We start from the raw sequence: 22,136 nt of genomic DNA, 5'->3' as shown, positions 1-22,136 counted from the left end.
AGGATATTTCTTAACTGAAAGAATATCTGAAATTGTTGCTAGGAGCAACCTGGCAAAGCAGGTTGTTAAAAAAAAAAAAGTTAAGGTCAGTTTCAGTATGCAAATTAAGTTAAAATTAACTAAGTTAAAATTTTTTTTACAGTGAAAAATTGCCTGAAGTGAGAAAGAAGGGTATTATTCAATTCATCTTCTAGATAAAAACCTCCTACTATGGGGGGATATTAGAGGATCAGATGACTAGAAGCAAGATGAGACCTGTCCCAAAAGGACTACCTATATATTAAATTCTTTATTATTTTGAAATAAATTAATTTCATATGAATTTATAATATCTTTTTTATTTCTTCTACCCCCTGAAAACACACATACACACAACCCTAAAAGCAAAATGTAATCATAAACATATATTATTGTTCAGTCACATCTAATTCTTTGTGGCCCTATTTGGGGTTTTTTTGGCAAAGATGCTGGAGGGGTTTGCCATTTCCTTCTTCATCTCATTTTACAGATGAAGAAACTGAGGCAAACAAGGTTAAGTGGCTTGCCCAGCATCACATGGCAAGTAAGTGTCAGAGGTGGGATTTGATCTAGGGTTTTCCTGACTCCAGGCATGGTACTCTATCTATGCGCCATCTTGCTACCCTGATAAAGATGCATGTAATCTAGTAAAACAAATTCCCACATTGTCCAGGCCCCAAAATGTATGTCTCTCCCTCTGACCTTGAAGCTCCTCACCTTTCTGGCAAGAGTGAATGGTGCATGCACATGGTTTCTTAGAGAGAAGATAGGCACATTTAAATGACAGGCAGCAAAGAAAACTCTAGACTGAAAGTGGGGAGTCGTGTGCCCTTGAAAGTGCTGGTTCTGCTACTTCTACTAGCAGGATTTTCAGTCAAAAGACCTGAATTCAAATCCCATGTAACTTTGAGCAAGTCACTTAAACGTTCTGGGCCTCAGTTTCCTCGTCTGTAAAATGAGGGGGTTGATCTCGATCATTTTTACAGCCCTACACAACTAAATCTGTGATCTGTTTCAAAGGTTTCATCGTTGTTATTTCTTCCTACTCTAAAGGGAAAGGAATGATAATGATAGCACTTATATAACACCTACTGTGTGCTTTATATGTGCATCATTTTATTTATATATTTCATTATTATTTACATATAATTTGTATTCTATTTTATTATTATGACTAATTTATTATTATCTGGTTTTTATCCTCACAATGACCCTGGAAGATAGGTGATAGTATTGCCATTTTATAGATGAAGAAACTCAGGCAAACAGGGTCAAGTGACTTGCCCAGGATCACACAGCTACTAAGTCTCTGAGGTCGGATCTGAACTCAGGTCTTCCAGACTCCAGGCCCAGTTCTCCATCTACTGTACCATTTAGGCATGGGAGATATTTATTGTCTTATCCTAAATATTTGTTGTCTTATTCTAATTTCTAAATGAATTCGTATTCTAAATAAATTCTTATTCTAAACATTATCTTATTCTAAATATTTATTATCTTATTCTAAATAAACTCACAATTGCTCTGAAGAGGGAAAAAGAGTGACCAAAGCTTAATGACCCTGGTTTGCTGCCTTCCTCAGGCATCAGTGCTGGTTTTTGCTGACTGAAGCAAACCCTTTGTGAAGAAGCGATATATTACAGTGGGTAGAATATTGGAGCTAAAATCAAGTAGATCTGGGTTCAAATCAAATCAAAGATACTTGATGGCTGTGTGACCATGGGCAAGTTGCTTGGCCTCTCTAAGCTTCAGTTTCTTTGTCAGTACTGGGAGAGATTATAGTAGCCCTCAACTCATAGGGTTGTTGTAAGGTTAATGAACTCATATATGTAAAGTACCTTACAAATCTTACAATGCTAAATAAATACAAGCACCTTTCATTACACCACATTATTGTCAGCCTAGATGGCTTGGAGGACAGAGTGATGCTGACTAGAAAGAGAGGCTGCCTGAGGGTTGGTAGTTAATACCATCTCATCTGGAGCATCTATGGGCCCTGGTTTGGAACTTAAGGTTGGTGGGCTTGAGAATGCTAACTAGATTGCCTTAGAAGGTAAAGGAACTTGAAGGAATAACAGCAGGGGACCCAAGAAATGCCTCAGTTATCCAGCTGGTGACCAGGCTGACATATGGCATCATCAGAAGGATGGGTATTGATATAGCCAGGAACAACCTTTGAGGTAGAATGGCACCTCGCTAATTGAGTGTATGAATGAAAGATACTAGGACTCAATGCCAAATGTTATATGGTATGTACCTTCATGGCAGTTAGGTAGCGTCATAGTGCACAGCATGCCAAGTCTGAAGTCAGGAAGACTCAATCTCCCTGAATTGAAATTTGGCCTCAGACACCTCCTAGCTGTGTGACCTTGGGCAAGTCACTTAACTCTGTTTGCCTCAGTTTCCTCCTCTGTAAAATGATCTGGAAAAGGAAATGGTAAACCATTCCAATACCTTTGCCAAGAAAACCTTAAATGGAGTCATGAAATGTTGAACACAACCGAAATGACTCAACCACAATAATGTAGCTCTATATGATTTATTTATTTGGTCTACTCTGAGTAATTAATATTTGCTGTTGTATAGTATATACTTGCATAGCCTACTATACATGATCCTATTATATCATGTTGAAAAATATGTATGTTGCATATCACTATGTATGTAATGTGTTTGTGAACTTGTTAGAATTTGCAAGTCCTACAATTTCTTTAACTTGGCAGACAAGGTAGAAGGCCTGTGAGGTATCATAGATTTAGTGCTGGAAGGAACCTTCCAGATCATTGAGTCCAACCTCCTTGTTGTATAGATCAGGAAACTGAGACCCTTGAGACAGTAAATGACTTAAGTGAAGGTCATGCAGATTATAAAATTATAAGACAATTTTACCAGGTTCTCTAACTTCCAAACAATTGCTCCGAACTTTTCCTCCTTTCCTTCTTTTCTCTTTGGAAGAGAAGGGTGATTGTTGATTGGAGGGAAACAAATACTGCATTTCCTAGAATGCTGTGCGCTCAGCGTCCATGGAAGAATGCAGATAGCTGGCACTGAGTAGAGACTTCTGGGAGCAAGAAGGCCATTGGAGAACAGAGTCTGAAAATAATGGCAGCCACTGGCTGAGGTACTGTTGGGTCAGGGTCAGATGCAGGATCTCTGGATATCACTGTGATGTGTTTGGAGTGTGCAGATGTTCAAGACCTGACAAATGCTGACCCAGCCTTTGGAAATGCAATGAAGCAAGACTCAGGACTCTAAGGGGAAACAATAGGCAGGAGGGGACTTGGTGGTGGTCTTCACTGGAGACATTTCTAACTCCTCCCATTTAGCAGTGGTTTCTTTATTGATATTGTGAGTTTGCTCCTTGCTTCAGGACTTGGGTCTAAGTCTTATTTATGTCTCTTTATGTTTTGGAATATGCACCATAATTAAATGTCCCTAAGTAGCCTTGGTTGCTTATGGGTGTCATGATAGTTAATATCCCCAGGAAAGAGCTCACATTAGTTAGATTCTGATGTTCTCAGATTTGTCTGGATGAGGGTCAGAACACAAGACAAACAGTGTATTTCTTATTGAAAAGCTTCTGAGATAGGAAATCTCAGGTCTGTGTGAGTCCAGATCTGTACTGGGCCACAGGCTACCCAACAAGAAGCTGTAGCATAACCATTGGTCACAGCCTGGTAAACCATTTCAGCAGATGGGCTAACCCAGGTTGAGGGTAACTGACAGGTCTCAAACCCATTGGTGAGTTACGAGAGTGTCTTCCCCTGGTAGAATGGGTGGATGAGAACAATATGTTCTGATGACCAAGAAGGTGGTGTAGGGCTTGGACCTCAGTCAGATATTAAAGATGCCGAGGTCATCCATTGTATCCTGGGACATCACTAGTCATCTTGACTTTTGTCCTGCCACTGGACTTTGATGACTCTGGAAGAGAGGGTGAGGCTGCCAATTTTGTGCAGTTCTGTCTCACTTAAATCCAATTCATGGTCAAGTCAAGATATCATCTTGTGATGTCATTGGTCCACTTTGAAAATTAAGGATGAACAACAGCACGCAACGATACAAGAGATGTCACAAGTCAGTTCATCATTTCTTACCAAAAGAGTGGTATAAATAGGGAATGCTATGTAAGGGCAAAGGAGAGAGAAATCCCTTTGGGTTGGAGTTGGTCCATGTAAGCTTCATACAGAAGAAGGTATTTGAGTAGTAGGATGGGTAAGATTTGCATTAATCAGTCCATCAACAAGCATTCATAAATACCAACCACATTCCAGGTGCTGTGCTGGGCTTTGGAGAGGAATGGAATGGCCCCTGCTCTCAATGAAGGATAGGGGTGGGAAGTAGGGAAGCGACAACACACCCACAGTTAAGTACATACAAAATATGGGATGTCTCAAAAGTCTTAATGGATTTTAAAGCTTTAAGGGCTTTAAATTTGCAAAGACTTTTGGGACACTCTATACAGAAAATGAAAGGAAGTTAATTTGTTGAGGGGTAGATATTGGTGGGGAGGCACTAGCAACCAGTCTGATCAGGAAAGACTTCATCTGGAAGGTGATGGTTGAATGGGGATTTGAAAGAAACTGGGGATACATGAGGAGAAGTGTGGGCAGTATTTCAGGAGGAGAAAGCCCCATGCTCCCAGGTAGGTAAAAAGCATGGGGCATGATTAGAAATAGCAGATACTAGGCCTTTGATAGGGCAGCAGATTCCCTTGGAACAATAAAAGGTGTGCATCTGAGAAACTTGAATTTGTGTAAACTTGAATACATACTTTGGAAAGCATATTTCAGCATGCCCAAGCATATTTTATTAGTCACTATCAAGGCCATCACTTCAAACACATATTGGTCTAATGAGATTCAAGTGAGCATTTTTTTAAGGAGAACATTAGCAGATATTCATTCTCAATTCTTTCAAAAATTCTTCGTAACAAAAAAAAAAGGAGCATTAATAAGGGCTCATGTGGCTGGGTCCTGTAAGTGGTGGGGAGGGGAAGGGGGAAGGAAAGAGACACATAATAAAATGTGTTAAGGTAGGATCGTGAGGATTGTCAGCCCTTCTGTGAAGAGGAAGTACTTTATGCAAAAAATATAAGCAGGTTTCATTCTGTTCTCCCAGATGGCAGCTATTAATCTATAGTCATCAGTATGTTTGCAATAACTACCTTTTTTCTCATTTTTTTCTGCCTAGATATATAATTACTATCCTTTTCTGGGATTCATGATTGGAGCCCACAAGACGATACTACGGAATGTTCAGAAGATAAGCAATTTCTTAGGCAAGATATTTGAGGAGCATGCCCTTCATCTTAATGTCAGTCATTTAACTGGCTTTGTGGATTCCTTTTTGTTAAAACAGCAGCAGGTAAACAGAGTCTCTATGTTAACTGCAAAGTCCCTCCATGACCCTCCACTACTTTGAGCTCCGTCAATTTTCTTGGAAAATTTTCATACCGAGTTTTATAATGTCAATGTTGTGAATTCCACAAAAATAACAGCTCCCACTTATATAGCAGTTTGATGTTTTCAAAGTACTGTGCACACATTCAACTTTCCTATGAGGTAGACACTATTGTTATCTGCATCTTACAGGTAAAGGAACTGAGTTTCAGAGAAGTCAAATGATTTGCTCAGTCACACAGCTAGTAAGTATCCAAGGCTGGAATTGGATGCAAGACTTTTCACATGGTGATTACATGATCGCATGATGATGGAGTCATCACGGAGTCTGAGTTAGAAGGATTTTCCGAAGTCATCTAGTTCAATTTGGAGAAGCAATCCCTTCTACGAAATTCTCTATAGCTAGTCATCCAGCCTCAGTGACTAGGGAGCTCTCTACCAAGGCTTTCCATCCCATCTTTACACAGCTCTCAGTGTTCAGAAGTCTCTTTTATTATTGCCTCCCTGTAATTTCCACTTACTCATTCAATTATTAATGAATGTTAGACACTATACTGTGAGAGATACAAACAGAGTTGTAAGAGATACAAATAGAACAATTCTTCACCCTCAAGGAGTACATTTTAGTTAGGTCAGAGAATCTCAGCATTTAGAGCTAGAAAATTCTATAGAGCTCATCTTGTCCAATTCCTCAATTCATTCTATGGGTCTTTAAATTCTTCAAGTCACTGTCACATGGGTTATGTCTTTTGACCCTCTTAAGAAATCCATATGATGGACCCAATATTATTATCTCTATTTATCAGATAAGGAAACTGTTCCCAGGGTTTGAGTTATTGAAGTTTTCTGAGCCTGGATCCAGGAATCAGGAAGACTCCTCTTCCTGAGTTCAAATCTGGGTTAGGACACTTACTAGCTGTGTCACCCTGGGCAAGTCACTTACCCCTGATTGCCTCATTTTCTTGCTTGTGAAATGAACTGGAGAAGGAAATGGCAAACTAGTTTAGCATCTTTGACAAGAAAACCCCAAATGAGGTCATGGAGAGCTGGATGTGACTGGAGTGACTGAACAATAGTAGCAACCTGGAGGAAGCTAGGTGGTGCAGAGGATAGAGAACTAGGCCTGGAGTTAGGAAGACCTAAGTTCAGATCCAGCCTCAGGTACTTGCTAGCTATGTGATCCTGAGCAAGTCAACTTCTGTCTGACTCAGTTTCCTCAGCTGTAAAATGGGGATAATAAAAGCACCAACCTACCAGAGTTATTGTAAAGCCCAAATGAGATAATATTTGTAAAGCAGTTAGAATAGCACACAGCAAGTCTTTAATGAATGCTTATTTCCTATCTCTTTCCTTCATCTTTCTAATACCCAGGCACTTCTACTAAATATAATAGCACTAAGCCAAGTCTTCTTGCCATAGAAATCTATGGAATCTCTATCATGAGCATTCTACTGGAATTTTTGTCCCTTGATGGCAAGCCTGAAAAATCTATTTTTTGCTACTGGACCTCAGAGAAGTAGCATCCATTTTCCTTAAAGGTCAGAACCACAAAATCAGAGGTGTCCTGGAGCCAGCCCATCTGGGCTTGCAAGCCAAAGTGTCCAATTTTCAACGTGAGCATTTTCATTTTGGAAATCCGTGGATGCTGTAACTTAGATAGCAGTGTTTTGTTGATTGTCTAGATTTAAGAAGGTGATGGAGAATGCATATTAATGCCTATTAAAATTTAAAGTGTGTCCTATGTACACTCCCCACCCCCCTCCCTAGCACTCATTGTTAAATATTTGCCAACAGAGCAACAGTGAACATGATGTATGTATTGTAGGAAACTCAAAATCCAAAGACTGAATTCCACAAGAAAAACTTACTCTTTAGCACAATGGATTTGTTTAGTGCTGGGACAGAGACCACGTCAACAACACTTTGCTGGGGCCTTCTTCTGATGATGAAATATCCTGAGGTTCAAAGTAAGAATCTTTAAATGTTACAGCTTGAAAGAATCTTGAAATTCATCTAGTCAAACTCTTCATTTTATAGATTGATCAATCAATCAGCAATCATTCAATTACTTAATTTGTGGTTTATTTATGTATTTCTGGAGGCTGGGTCTCTCTGTCCTGCCCAAGCTGTAAGTGCAGTGGTCATTCACAGACCCATACCAATATTAATCAGCATGGTAGCTTTAATCTGCTCCATTTTTCCAACCTGGGTTGGTCTGTCCCTCCTTTGGCAGCCTGGTATCCTCCCAGCGCTAAGGGCTCACACTAATTGACTCAGTACTGCTACTGCTCAGAACTCCTGTGCTCAAGCAATCTACCAGACTCAGTCTTCCCCAGAAGCAGGATTATAACAGGTGTCACCACACCCTAAATAATAAATATTTTTAGTGCCTACAATGTGTCAGGTATTGTACTAGATATTGAAATACAGTAGTACAAATGGAATAATCCCTGACTTCAAGGATTTCATGTTCTATTGGGGGTGTGGTGGAAGAGGATACACCATGTACACTTATAAGCTTTTATAAAATATATACAAATAATAAGGAAACAGGCTCAGAGTGACCTAAGGTTACAGAGTTCATTAGTAGCAGAGCTGGGCAGTATGGTACAGTGGCTAGAGTGCTGGACTTGAAGTTGGGAAGTCCTGTGTTTGAATCCCACCTCAGATAACTTATTACCCGTGTGATTGTGGTCAACCTCTCTGAGCCTCAGTTTATTCATTTGTAAATTGAAGGGGTTCAATTCAATGACCTCAAAGTTCCTTTCCAGTTTTAAATTTATGATTCAATCAATCCTGGTGTCCTGACCCTACACAGTCACCCTTCTGATACATCCCCACTGTCTCAACAGTTTCCTATTCACCACAAAATCCATAGCCAATTAATCAATCAATATTTAATAAATACCTACTATGTTCCAGGGACTGTGCCAAACTCTGGGGATACAAAAACAAGTAAGATAGTCCCTGCCCTCATAGTATTAAACACTAACCAACAAAATAATTACATAGTAAAAATGTAGCATCTGAATAAAGAGCTTGACCAAGAATAAGGAGGTCTTTAGTCATGTCTGACTTTTCATGACCCCATTTGGGTTTTTCTTGGCAGAGATACTGGAATGGTTTTCCATTTCCTTGTCCAGTTCATTTTTACAGATGAAGAGACTGAGGCAAACTGGGTTAAGTGACTTGCCCAGGGTCACACAGCTAGTAAGTGCCTCAGGTCAGATTTAAACTTGGGTTAATGAGTTTTCCTGACTCCAGGCCTGGTGCCTATTCACTTCCTCATCCAATTGCCCTAAGAAAGAACAGGGTAAAGAATCCTAAACAAGTACAGTAATTTACTTTAAAAAAAAAGGCTACTTTCCCAAATTTTCAGGCTAATTAATCACTGAGTTATGCAATTCAATTGTTTCTAATTCTTCTTTGTGTAGTCTAAGCCATGGATCTACTTTATTTTTTTTTTAAACTAGTACTAGTAGTTTTAATGAAGACTACTTTATGATATAATTTGATATCTACATGTTCTACCTTCCTTTCATTCTCTTCACTTTTTTTGGTTGGTTGTTACGTTTTTTTCAAGGAAAGGTCCAAGCTGAAATCAATAAAGCCATTAGTTTCGGACGAGACCCTCGGATGCAAGATCAAAAAAACATGCCATACACAGAAGCAGTGATACACGAAATTCAGAGATTTTCCAACATTGTGCCGATGGGTGTGTCCCGAAGTGTTCATGCTGATACAAAATTTCGGGGATACATAATTCCTAAGGTGCATATTGTTAGAATAAAATTATGGAATTTGGTTCTTTGAAAATGAAACCTTCTCTCCTTGGATTCCTGATGTTGAAGTTGTCAGTGGGAGACATTGATGTGGCCACAGGAGGGTTTTCAGTCTGTCAATGTTTTACATTTTATCAAGGTGTTTGGGCCTCAGGAAACTTCCTAGGGCTGCCTTGTTACTGCTGTTTATGCTTTGATCTCAAAGAGGACATCAGCATAAGTGTAACTTCTTGACTTGTGCAAAGTCATCAGCCTCACTCTCTCCTCCAGAGTTATCAAAGTCCAGCGGCAAAGGCAAAGGTTAAGATGACTGATGATGGCCCTGGGTGCAGTGGTGGCCTAGGATTAGAAGTGAGCTTAGGGAGCTTCTGACTCCAGAATCTCAGTTAGAAAGGACCCAAGAGGTCACCTAATTCAAGGTTGGCTTGACAAAAAAATCCCTTTTTTGACACCTTGGCAAGTCTCTGTCCAACATACACTTGGTAACAAGATTTCTTACCCCTCCCCCAAACTCCCAAAGTTGGGGAAAACTTACTGCCTGTCTCTGGAGGCAGCCCATCCTAATTGTGAGCAGTGCTAATAGTTAGGGAGTTCTACCTTATATTGAACTGTCATCAGACTTGTGGCAATTTTAATTTAATTTAGTTCCTATTTATGCCTTTCGGAGTCAAATAGAATAAGTTCTTTTTGTTGTCATTATTCAGACCTTTCAGTTATCTCTGAGTCTTCATGATCCCCATTAGGGTTTTCTTGGCAAAGATGCTGGAGTAGTTTGCTTTTTCTTCTCCAGATAATTTTACAGACGAGGCAGATAGATTTAAGTGACTTGCCCAAGGTCACATGGCTAGTCCATGTCTGAGGCTAGATTTGAACTCAGGAAGATGAGTCTTCCTGACTCCAGACCCAGCACTCTATCCACTGCACCACCTAGCTGCCCTTGTTATTTTTACATCCCCTTCATTTAAAACTATATCTCCCATCTCCTACCCAGCAAGCCATCTCTTGTAATAAAGAATTTTAAAAGATAAAAATAAAGCAGTTTGGCAAAACCAGGCAACATATCATATGATAAACTTTTAAAAAATGTTTTTAAAAGTTTTGTTGCTATCTTTTGTTTTTAAATAATAGTCATTTCTGGATCTATTACCCCCACTATCCCTACTACCCAATGAGCTTTCCCTTGCAACAAAGGAAAATAGTAAAGCAAAGCCAATTGCCATAGTGACCACCTCTGACAGCGAGTACAATGTTCCATCCTACTGGTCTATCACATCTTCAGGGAAAAGGAGGGAGGGAAGTGTGTTTGAAAGAAATATTTTCTCTCCTTTCAGGGAACAGAGGTGATTCCCCTGTTATCCTCTGTCTTCAAGGATGAAACACTGTGGGAGACACCTCACCAATTCAACCCTGCTCACTTCCTTGATGCCAATGGAAACTTTGTCAAGAAAGATTGCTTCATTCCGTTTGGCCTAGGTAAAAAAAAAATTAAAGAGATTCCAGGAACGTTTTTTAATAGTTGTCACAAATTATGATATAGGTGTTTAAAAAGAAACAGATTATGGATCTCGGATTGAGAGCTAGAAGTGACCTCAGAGTACTTTGCCTAATCAAAGTGATTTGCCTAAGGTCCCATGGGCAATATGTGGCAGGGCTAGACTTGTCTCCAAAGGAAGACCTTTCATCTATTCTATCATGTTATCTTCATCTTTATTCTTTCTGGCTTAGGCTTAAAAAGCGGGGGAGGGAATTCTATTAACGTCTATAATTATTGCCACAGATTGTAGGATAGATATTAAGAGCACAGTGCCTAGCACATAGTAGGTGCTTAATAAATGTTTATTGATTGATTAACTGAAGAGGGCACCTTTTCCTAAGGTAGAGGCCACCCTCTTAGAACTAGTTTACTTCTGCCCCTTTATCATAGAAGTAGAATTAGGAGCTGAAGGATTCATTAGGAATTCTCTAAACCAGTCCCCTCATTTTACAGATGGAGGGAACACATTGATTGAAGCTGGTGATGGTAAAGGTTGCCAGCTGCACATGGCCTTTTTCAGTCTTGTTCCCAAACTAATTTACATCTGCACTAAAGGCATTCTGGGTGGGGAGAGATGAAAAGAATTTCTTTTGCTGTAGGGGCTCCCAGACGTTTTGAAGTTTTTCTAAGTAGATTCCCTGGGATGATTTGAATGGGATGCAGGCAAGCAAATCACTAAGGAGAAATCAAGGTGGAAAGGTTGAAGGAAGGGAATATGCATTTATTAAGTGCCTACTATATTCCAGGAACTGTCCTTGGGGCTTTACAAATATTATCTCATCTGATCTAATTTGATCCTCACAACGACACTAGAAATTGGGTGCTATTATTATCATTTTACAGTTGAGGAAACTGAGGCAAAGAGAGGTTAAGTGATTCACCCAGAGTCATATAGTAAGTATCTGAGGTAAAATTTAGACTTGGGTCTTCCTGACACCAAGTCCAGAGCTCCACCCACCGTACCACCTTGCTGCCTGGGTGAAAGGACCTAAGGCGAACAAGTGGAATAACTTTTGTCCAGCAACCAACATGCAAGCAAACAAATGTTCCAAGCAAACAAAAGCTCAGCATAGCTTAATTAGGTGATGCCGACCTTTTTCTAACCTCTGAAATCATTTCCAGTAGTAGTAGTATCAGCAGTAATAGCAGCAGTAGTAGTAGTAGTAGTAGTAGTAGTATCAGCAGTAGTAGCAGTAGTAGTAGTAGTAGTAGTAGCAGTAGGAGTAATGGTGATGATGATAGTGATAACTGTAAAGTAAGAAGCAAAGGATGGAAGGGAATAAGCATTTATTAAATTCATTAAATTATTTAATTTCTTAAATGCCTATTATATAGCAGGCAGCGTGCTAAGGGCTTTACAAATATTATCTCATTTAATCCTCAGAATAACCCTGAGAGGCCAGTGCTAATGTTATCTTCCTCTTAAAGTTGAGGAAACCGAGGCAGATAGAGGTTAGGTAACTTACCCAGGGGAACACAGCTGGGAAGTGCTTGAGACCTATCATGTCTTCCTGATGCCAGGCCCAGCACTGTGTTCACTGCACCACCTAAGCAGCTTCTCAGAAGTATAAGAATTATTATCCTCATTTTATAGATGTGGAAACTAAGGGTCAGAAATATTAAGTCATTTCTCCAGGGTCACCCAGTACAAAAGTGTCAAGACCAGGCTCAGAACCTCGGTCAGTGGACTCCCAGGCCAATGCTTCTGCCACTATATCCCATTAGTTAGCCATATTGAATATGCTCTGAGTTCCAACACACTTTTTTTTAACCAACATTCTTATTACTATAACCTAGTATACTGAATTGCAATTCCTTTGCCTCTGTTAAAGACGCTTGTTACTGTAGCTTTTGTAGTCTTTTATTTAGAGTAGATTCTAGTAATAAGCATGTTGGTTAAAAAAATGAGGATAATAATTCTTATACTTCTGAGAAGCTGCTTAGGTGGAATATGGGGAGGTAGAATTAGTGTCACCTCAGTTCCTCCCCATTATAGCATCATTGAGAGATGGAATGAGCTCTCAGGTCATGGGAGTAGCCCACAGGAGATGGAAGTAGTCTGCAGGAGAGGGATTAATCCTAAAGGGACTTTACCCTCTCCTATAGGCTGACTGAGCACAGTACTCAAAGGTTCAGCAAGGTTAAAACATGGAGGGTCCCTCAGGCTGACTGTCCCAATGGCTGACTTTGCACAGTTCCCACTTTGGGGCTCACCATTCTCATAGTGCAGTGCCACATTCAGTCTATGTCATTCTTCTGTCTTCAGCTGCATCATCCTAATCTCTGCTGCTGCTGCCGAATCAATTTGAGTAAGCATTAGTGGCAATAAACTAGGGGATTTAAATTTACAACAGGAAACAATTGTACTGCGGCTATGAATATTACAAGAATCATAATCCTATGCTTTCTTCAAAGTCATAAAAGTTAAACTTAGTTTAACAGAGTTATATATATATATATATATCCTTAAGGAGACAAACCTTGTGAAATAGGCTGTATAGGTTAACTAAGTCAAATTATGAATTAAAGCACATAGAGGGCTCACCATGTACTAATTTGAGAGGAGAGGTTTACATATCACCAAGGTCACCAAGAAAACTCAGTAAATATGAAACAAAATCATGAAACAAACAAACAAGAAGTTGAAGAAATACAATTGTTGTTGAATCATTTCTTTTTTCAGTCATTTTCCATTCTTCTTGATCCTCTTTGGAGATTTCTTGGCAAAGATATTGGAATGGTCTGCCAGTTCCTTTTCCAGCTCATTTTTTACAGATGAGAAACTTAGGCAAACAGTTAAATGACTTACACAGGGTCACACAGCTTGTTAGTGTCTGAGGGTGGATTTGAACTCATGTAGATGAGCCTTCCTGATTCTAAATCCAGTGCTCTATCCACTGCATCATCTAGCTGCCCTTGAAGTAATGCAGTAATGATCATTAGTATTAAATGACACGAAATCTCCTTATAACTTGGTAACCTAATCTTGATGTTCATTTAAACAGCACATTTCATCTTGAGTCCCAGATGTGTCCATGTAGTCATCTGGTCCCTAGAAACATCTTCTCTTGGACGTTGTAGAATCAGCCTGGTTCTCAGGGCAGATCTGAAGGGAGCTCCTCCTAGTAGATCTGCTTTTATGGTTTCAAGTCACTTTTAGATATTCCTAAGTAATTTAGCTAAAACTTGTTAGTAACTCATATATACACCCATGCACACACACATGTACATGTGTCTATATACATATAAGATGTATAAGCACACACATCTATGCATGTATATGTGTGTATACATACATGCATATAGATACACATATGTGTGTGTTTGTGTATGTTCCTCATTTGAAGGAATGAGATACTTTAAAGATTTATTCTTATACACAAATATATAACTATTAGCAAGGGGATGATAAGCCTAAGAACTCATTTACTTAGTCACTTATGATATGGATTTGACCATAAATTCAGATTAAAATGGAAAGAGCTTTCATAATAGCATCCTATTATAGTAACTCAGATGTTCCAGTATTAATCTATTAGTTAATAGGTTTAGTAGAGCAATAACAAAACTTCTACTTTCCACCTGCCTTGAGTATAGAAATTTGTTATAAAAAGAAAAAGGAGGGATATGATTAGGACAATATCAGGATTGTCCCTTCAAGCACAAAAACTGGCCAGGCTGGAGATTGCAGAGATAAATGACAGACAAGAAAAGGCAGGAAATCTTTTCCCTGGTTTGTAGAAATTTATGGCATTACAAATTAATTAGAGACAAAAATTATAACTAATACATATAATTTTCACTATAAATTTCCAAATTAGGTAACTGCTGAAACCCTTTAGTGGATTTCGGAAGTTTGTAGGTAGGATCAAGATTAAGTGCAAATAGCACTTTCTCCTTGGAGGGTGATACATTTTTCACCCATCTCCAGAATAAGCAGAACTGAAGATAGTATGAAATGATTCCACAGAATTCAATTGTTTAGCTAAATTAGTAACAAAGTAACCTAGACTGAAATAGACCAAGCAGTGAAATAACTAGAGTGTAATTTCTAGAGCATAATTAAGGAATAAGATTAAAATGGACTTAAGAAAATAGTGAAGGTAAAAGGAAGTGAGAAATCAGCTTATGTTAAAAAAAAATTATCTCACATGGAAAATCTAAATCGTGAGAGTAAATCCCTGCTTAATAGTAGGGATAGCTGGGAGAGATGTTTGTAGGCTTCATCAGTCTTCCCTTCCCTTCTGAGCACCCTTTATATGCTGTCTCACTTCAGCTTATTGTGGGTGACAAAGTATTCCCCTTCTCTAAGTAAAGCTGGAATTCTCCAAGGTAAAATGACCTTGTACGTACAAACCCCACCAAGCCTACTTCATTGCTTTCAAAGCTGCCTTCCTGGGGCCTGCCAAAATATTTGCTTTCTTCTTCTGATTTTTCCCTAGAAAAGTGGTTTCTTAAGGGTACCATTGTCTTTGAGAAATCCAGGTTTTATGGAGGTTCTTTGTGGACTGGCACCTCTAGTGGACATGGTAATGAGAGGCAGTCTTGGTTAGAAAATTCAATCCTACAGCATCAATTTACCTGGGATCTAATTCTTCAGTTTTGTTTTGTTTTGTTTTTTTAGCACACACAGCTGAAAATAATCAAAGGTTCTGTTTTTATCTGGCCAAATTTGCTTTTATGTACCCATTCCAGTTTGAACTGAACTCTACTGCTCCAATTTTGGACATTCTCAGTTGAATGGGCAGTTTTCTTTTGCCGTGTGTTAGCCTAGGGTACCTAGTATTGGACAAGACATCTACAAAGTCTTTTTTTTTCTGTGTATGCTGTTCCTTTTCTCTGTGCACAAATGAGAAAGAATCAGTTTTTGACTCAGGACTTATTTCTTCTTGCCTTTGGGGAGTTTAATTCTCCAACTACTTCACAGCTGACTAAACACTGAGAAAGTCCCCTCCAATACACAATCAGACAAAAGTCTGAGTGCCAGCTGCAAGTTAGACAGTGGACTCTCCCAGTGATAAGCAAAGGATCCCTTCATGATCTCCATGACTGTTAAAAGAAATCTTGGTTTGGGCATTGCTCTGGTCGATTAAAGCAAACTCAGGAAATAAGACCAAGGCATCAACCAGTTGGTGTGGAGTTGCCTTCCTCCATCCCAACCTCCACTGCCTTTCAGTGACTATAATAATAATGCACATTTATATAATGCTCTTAACTCATCAAAATGGTCCAAGCTAGGCTGGCAGGGAGCTCATACTATGCTCTAACTTTTGCAGCGGGCATAGGGTAACTGGGGTCAATCAACTACAACAGACACAAATGCAGATTATTTTGACATAAAACTAGAGCTGGGCTTAAAAAGGTGGATGGAAATGCCCCCTGAAAGTCAAAGGCTTATTCTAGAAGCCTCTCTCAGGGAAGTGGGTGGGGTTAAATCCTATCTTCTAGGACCAATCATAGATCTACCCAAAATCTTGTGTGTTTCTCCTTTATTCCATGCCTAGAGTATAGCCTGGTGAATACCCAGGACACTTAGGTAATAGGCATCTATGAACTAAAGACCCATTGTACTTTGAAACTTACATGGCACAAAATTTTCACCTGAGTGGACTGCATAGCCTATCAGAAAAATGACTAGGTTTTAGCTCTGTCTCTATTCTAAATTGACTGTGTAAACTTAGCTAAGTCAATTAATCTCTTCATGTGTTAGTCATTATTCCATCTGTGAAACTGGGACAGAAAAAAATTTTGTATATCATGATTACATTTGATATAGGTATTCCCAGTGAGGAAATTCTCTCCATTGATACAACTGTTCTGCAATAAATAGTCTTAAAAAAATTGCCCAGGGCACTAAAAGGCTTCAAGGTTTCCATGGCACCTTCTTCATAACAATCCTTTGAAAAAAGTACTGCAAGCATTATTATTCCCATTTTTTGCGGTTGTTCGGTTTTATCTGATTCTTTGTGACCCCATTTGGGGTTTTCTTTGCACAAAATGGTTTTCCATTTCTTTCTCCAGTTTATTTTACAGATGAGAGAACTGAGGCAAGCAGGGCTAAGTGACTTGCCCAGGGTCACACAGCTACTAAGTATCTGGGGTCAAATTTGAACTCAGGTTGATGAGTCTTCCCATCTGCAGGCCCATCCCTCTATTCACTGCACCACCTAGTAGCCTTCAGGACATGTTATCCTCAAGGATCTTACAATTTAATAAATGCCCTTCTTCACTCCATTTTATCTGGGATCCATCAATCAATTAATCAGCAAATATTTATGTTTAGGTACTGTGCTAGGCTCTGGGGATACAAATTCATAAGTGAAACAATCCCTGCCCTCAAGGAGTTTATGTTCTATTAAAGGAAATCTTGTATGCAAGTAAGTATATACAAAATACAGGGTGCCTCAAAAGTATTAATGTGGTTGTAAACTCATTAATGATCGTACTCTACTAAAACTTGGGGGACATCTTGTGTATACAACATCCATGCAAGCTAATTTTTTGAGGAGGATGGTAGGCAGTAGCAAGTGGGGAAATCTGGAAAGGTCTCAAGTAAGAAGCGATATCTGGGGGGCAGTTAGGTGGCGCAGTGTATACAGCACTGGCCCTGGAGTCAGGAGGATCTGAGTTCAAATTTAGCCTCAGATACTTACTAGCTGTGTGACCCTGGGCAAGTCACTTAACTTCAATTGCCATATTATATATCTATATGTACTCACACCCATACATATGTATGTGTGTATACATGTATGTATATATGTGTGTGGTATGTGTATTGTCTGAAATGAGAATTGAAGATGACTAAGGGCAGAAAATAGAACACTGAGTCTGGCATCAGGAACAACTGGGTTCATATCCCACCCCAGACACTACGTGTGTGACCAGGGCAGGTCACTTAATTTTAGCTTCCACATCTATAAAATGGAAATAACAGCACCTATAATGAGATAATTGTAAAGTGCTTTGCAGGACTTAAAAGCTATAGAAATACTAGTTTTTGTTATTTCAAAACCCATCGGTATAACTGCTCACTACAGAGTTTCTTGCTTTCTTCCTTATCCAGGGCGCCGGGTTTGTATTGGAGAGTCTCTAGCCAGGATGGAGCTCTTTCTGATCTTTGTAGGCTTACTGCAGAAATTTACATTTAAGCCTGCTCCAGGGATGGAGCCAGCAGACCTTGACCTCACGGCTGAAGTCGGCTTCACATTGACCCCAGTGCCTCACCTGGTGTGTGCAGTTCCCCGGGAGGAAGTCCATGACTCTTAATGTGGGAGAGCTGCACTCAGACTACCACATCCAAGATGGTAGCAAAAGAAATCAGGCTTTTGACCATATGTACACATTTCCTCCCTGGTGAAGATCCAGGTGGTCTGCAGGAGCACACCTATCACAGTTACATTTATTAAGCATTCATATCTTGTTACATGCTCGACCAAACAGATAATCTACCCATTTTCTGATCTTGAGAAATAGATATTATTATACAAATGTAATATTTAGCTTGCATAGTAAATAGTTGTCTTAGCTCAGTGTTCTGCAGAAAAGTTGTTATTGTTCAGTTGTGTCTGATTCATTGTGACCCCATTTGAGATTTTCTTAGCAAAGATACTGGAGTGCTTTGCCATGTCCTTTTCCAGCTCATTTTATAGATGAAGAAACTGAGGCAAACAGGTGACTTGCCCAGGGTCACAGAGCTAGTAAGTGCCTCCGGGAGACATGAGCTCTGATCCTCCTGACTTCAGGGCCATTGTTCTATCCACCGTGTCACCTTGCTCCCCGCTTGCTGAGTTAGGGCAAAGTAAACTTGTTAATGGTTGATTATTTGCAAGTGCCTCATTTCACCCATCTCCAAATCAAACCTGAATTAAGGAAACAGCACCTCTAATGTTACCCTGTGGGGAGAAGACAGACCCCAAGACATCCCTGCATCTGAGGTCATTAATATATTAATTGTGTCCTCAGCACTTAGTACAATGCCTGGCACATAGTAGGCACTTAATAAGTGTTGATTGGATTGGATTGAATCAGGTTATTACTGTGAGGATCAATCTGATCCTCTTCTGGGATGGAGCCAAGTAAGGGAGGAAAAAATTGACTCTCTGGGACTTTCCTGCCTTAATCAGTTGTTCTTACTAACCAGGTGCTTAACTCAATTGTTTCTACCAACCAAAGGAATAAATGTAAGTGTTGTCAGAGCCCTCTAGGTTTCAGTGCTTTGGCAAAAGCCCCAGTCTCTCTACCTTAGTTACATCTCTAGATCTGGCCCTGGAACCCAAGTCTCCTGATTTCTTGATCAGCACTCTTTTGACATTCTGCCTTTTCATTTTTTAATTTAATTCATTTTATTTTCATTTGCTTAAAGTGAAGCCTTTTGTTTAGCACAGTGCCTAGTAAATAATAAATGCTTAATAAATGCTTTTTTCTTTCTTTGCATTAGCATTTATTAGAACCTATAGGACAGGTAGGTGGTGCAATGGATAGTGCACTGAACTTGGAATCAGGAAGACTCCTCTTTATGTGTTCAAATCCAGTCTCAGAGACTTACTAGCTGTATGACCCTTGACAAGGTACTTAACCCTATTTGCCTCAGCATCCTCATCCGTAAAATGAGTTGGAGAGGGAAGTGGCAAACCACTCCAGTATCTTTGCCAAGGAAATCCCACATGGAGTCATGGTTGGACACAACTAAAAAGACACAAATAGCAACAGGACCTTCTGGTAAATAATAATATACTTGAATTCTCACAATTGTGTTTGAAATTTTCAAAATAAGGACAGCAAGTCAACTACAGTTTTCACAGGATACTATATACACATACATACACACACGAAAGCACCAAAGACAAAATAAAAAAATGTGCTTCAGTCTGTACTCAGATTTCATTAGTTTTGTCTTTGGAAATGAAGAGCGTTTTTTATCATAAGACCTTTGGAACTTTCATGGATCCTTGCCTTGATGATCAGAGTAGCTAAGTCTTTTACAGTGGATCATCTTTACAATTTTGCTGTTACTGTGTACAAGGTGCTTTTAGTTCTCCTGTTCTCCTAGATACAAAATTCATTTTATATTAGTGCATAGAAATCTTTCCAGATTTTTCTAAAACTGTCATGTTTGTCCTTTAGCACTTAGTAAATACTTAAATAAATGATTATGTTTCACAGCAGAACTTGACTAGACCTCACCACTCCACTCTTCACAGCAAATAGAATTCAGTAGCTTTGTATAGAGTTAGGCTGTATATGAGGCAGTTAGGTGAAGTAGGGAACACAGTACAAATGCAATTCTATAATTTAGAACAGGCTATAAAATATGGTGCTACCACTGAGCCTTCCCAAGCCTTTTATAAAATGGTGATGAAAGAAATTCTCCCTTTTTCAGGTAACCCATTGTCCAGAACCAGAGCTTTGGAGTCTACATGGACTCTGTTCAATCTGAGAGACTTCTTTCTCACTGAGTCACTCCCTTTTCGTTTTCCCCATCCAAAACTTTCCCAGAGTACATCAGAATTTGGTTTATGCTCCATCCATTCCAAAAAAAAGAAAAGGAAAAAAGAGAGACCATATCTCCCACGCAAGCATTCAAGCTAACAATATAGAACAAAAAGATAAAGGACCTACTGATAAGTCACTAATACATAAAGATAATTCTCCTTTCCTCTCTGGTGATGCCTCCCTCCCCCAGGGACCTATATTGTCTAGTCTTACCCTATTTTACCCTGTGTAGGACTCTTCACCAAGGACAAAATACTTGAGGTTGAGAACAAATCAAGTACTCCATCCTCTTTGCTACGCCCTGACTCCTAAGCCCTTCAGACTTAAAGTACAACGTTGGGTTTTTCCTTCACTGTGCAAAAGAAGAAAGAACTGAGGATGCTAAAAAGAAATTCAAACATCTAACTGCAACCTCATTGAAATAAACTCTTAACACTTCTCTTTTGTGGTGGTTCCAGTGTGGAACCTGCTTGAGATGAAGAGTCACTGTAGCTGACTTGGGCATTTCTAGACTTGAAAGCACTTTGCCAAAAAGACCTTATAAATGACCTTCTACTGCGTTTAATCTCACATGGCTAGTTAATGCTCAGTTCTTACTAACCAAGTAATTTCTCTCTGCTTTTATGGGTCAGTCAGCCAGTGAACATTTACATTTATCAAACATTTACCAAGCACATACTATATATCAGGCATGTGCTAAATACTGGGGAGTCAAAGAATGGCAAAAAACCAGAACCTGCCCTCCAGGAGATGACAGTCTAATGAGGGGAGACAATACATGAACAATTATGTTTTAACAGACTGTATATGGCACAAAAATGAAGTAATCCACAGATGGAAGGCACTGGAATTAAAGAAGATCAAAAAAGGTTTTTCTATAGATAGTGGGATTTTAGCTGGGATTTGAAGGAAGCCAGGAGGCAGACATGAGAAGAGAGAGCAGCTCAGGCTTGGGAGACTGTCAGAGAAAATGCCCAGAGTGGAGAGACTGAATGTCTTCCTTGAAGAAAAGCAAGGAATCCAGTGTCCCCAGACTGAAGAGTATGTGGGGGTGGCAGCAGGGGTGTGTACATGGACAGTGTAAGTTGTAAGAAGACAGAGTCGAGGGGAGACCCTGCAGCTAGGTTTTGAAAGGCTTTGAATATCAAACAGAGGATTTTATATTTGATCCTGGAGGCAATAGAGAGCCTCTACAGTTTATTGTCCCAGGGGATAGCACCATAGGCTTGGAATCAGGAAGATTCATCTTTGTGTGGTGGGGATGAGTTATAAGAAGACAATGACAAATCTTGCATTAGGAAAATCATTTTTGGAGGCTGAATGGAGTTGGGAGAGACTTGTGAGTAAAGAGGATCAACTTTCTGCATCTTTCCTTTTCCTGTATCAGGAAAGAGAAAAGGAATAAAAAAAAATCAGTTATGTGTGTGCTTTGTTTCCCTATCATGGCTCTTTTTCCATTCGAGATTTTTTTTTCTTCCTCTGACCTGATTCTCCTGCTTAATTTTTTACCCTTTGATGGCATCATTGGAAAACCAATTTCCATGGAATACTAAAAATTACCTATTAACTACCCCCAGAAGACCATCAGTTCCCTCTCAGCCTGCTTCTAATTGTTCTAAAGGGATAAGACCCCTTTTCCAGAACACATGATTTTTAAAAACATGATCAGAATAGTTCTTAGTTTCTAAAGACAGTTGCAACGTGGTTTCTTTCACAATACATGAAGGAGTTAAAGGGAACGATCATTTCAAAGAAAGTAGCAGTACTTTGTATCTAAATACAAAATAACACAGCTGAATAAATTGTTGGAAATTTCCTATAAGCACATCTGCTGATAAAACCATAGCTAGAGGCTGGTGGAAAATGCCTTGTTAAACTGTGTCTGATCATAAGATGAGGTTGAAAGCT

The 22,136-nt window shown here is 39.4% G+C and overlaps 1 protein-coding gene across 4 annotated transcripts in view; it reads left to right on the top strand.

The window, feature by feature from the left end:
* The window catches only part of LOC140497160 (cytochrome P450 2K1-like), a 53,855-nt gene extending 35,590 nt beyond the window's left edge, over positions 1-18,265 (top strand). For all 4 annotated transcript variants that reach the window (XM_072597775.1, XM_072597773.1, XM_072597772.1 and 1 more), the window contains 5 exons: positions 5,212-5,385; positions 7,246-7,387; positions 9,004-9,191; positions 10,534-10,675; positions 17,800-18,265. In XM_072597775.1, the coding sequence (XP_072453876.1) occupies positions 5,212-5,385; positions 7,246-7,387; positions 9,004-9,191; positions 10,534-10,675; positions 17,800-18,002 (849 nt within the window). In that variant the 3' untranslated portion in view covers positions 18,003-18,265. The remainder of the gene's footprint in view (positions 1-5,211; positions 5,386-7,245; positions 7,388-9,003; positions 9,192-10,533; positions 10,676-17,799) is intronic.
* The last annotated feature ends 3,871 nt before the right edge of the window (positions 18,266-22,136 follow it).

Source organism: Notamacropus eugenii, chromosome 3 (genome assembly GCF_028372415.1).
Source record: "Notamacropus eugenii isolate mMacEug1 chromosome 3, mMacEug1.pri_v2, whole genome shotgun sequence".
In the NCBI taxonomy this organism is placed as follows: Eukaryota; Metazoa; Chordata; class Mammalia; order Diprotodontia; family Macropodidae; genus Notamacropus; species Notamacropus eugenii.
The sequence above is the reverse complement of the archived record's forward strand: the minus strand, read 5'-3'. Positions and strand labels throughout refer to the sequence as shown.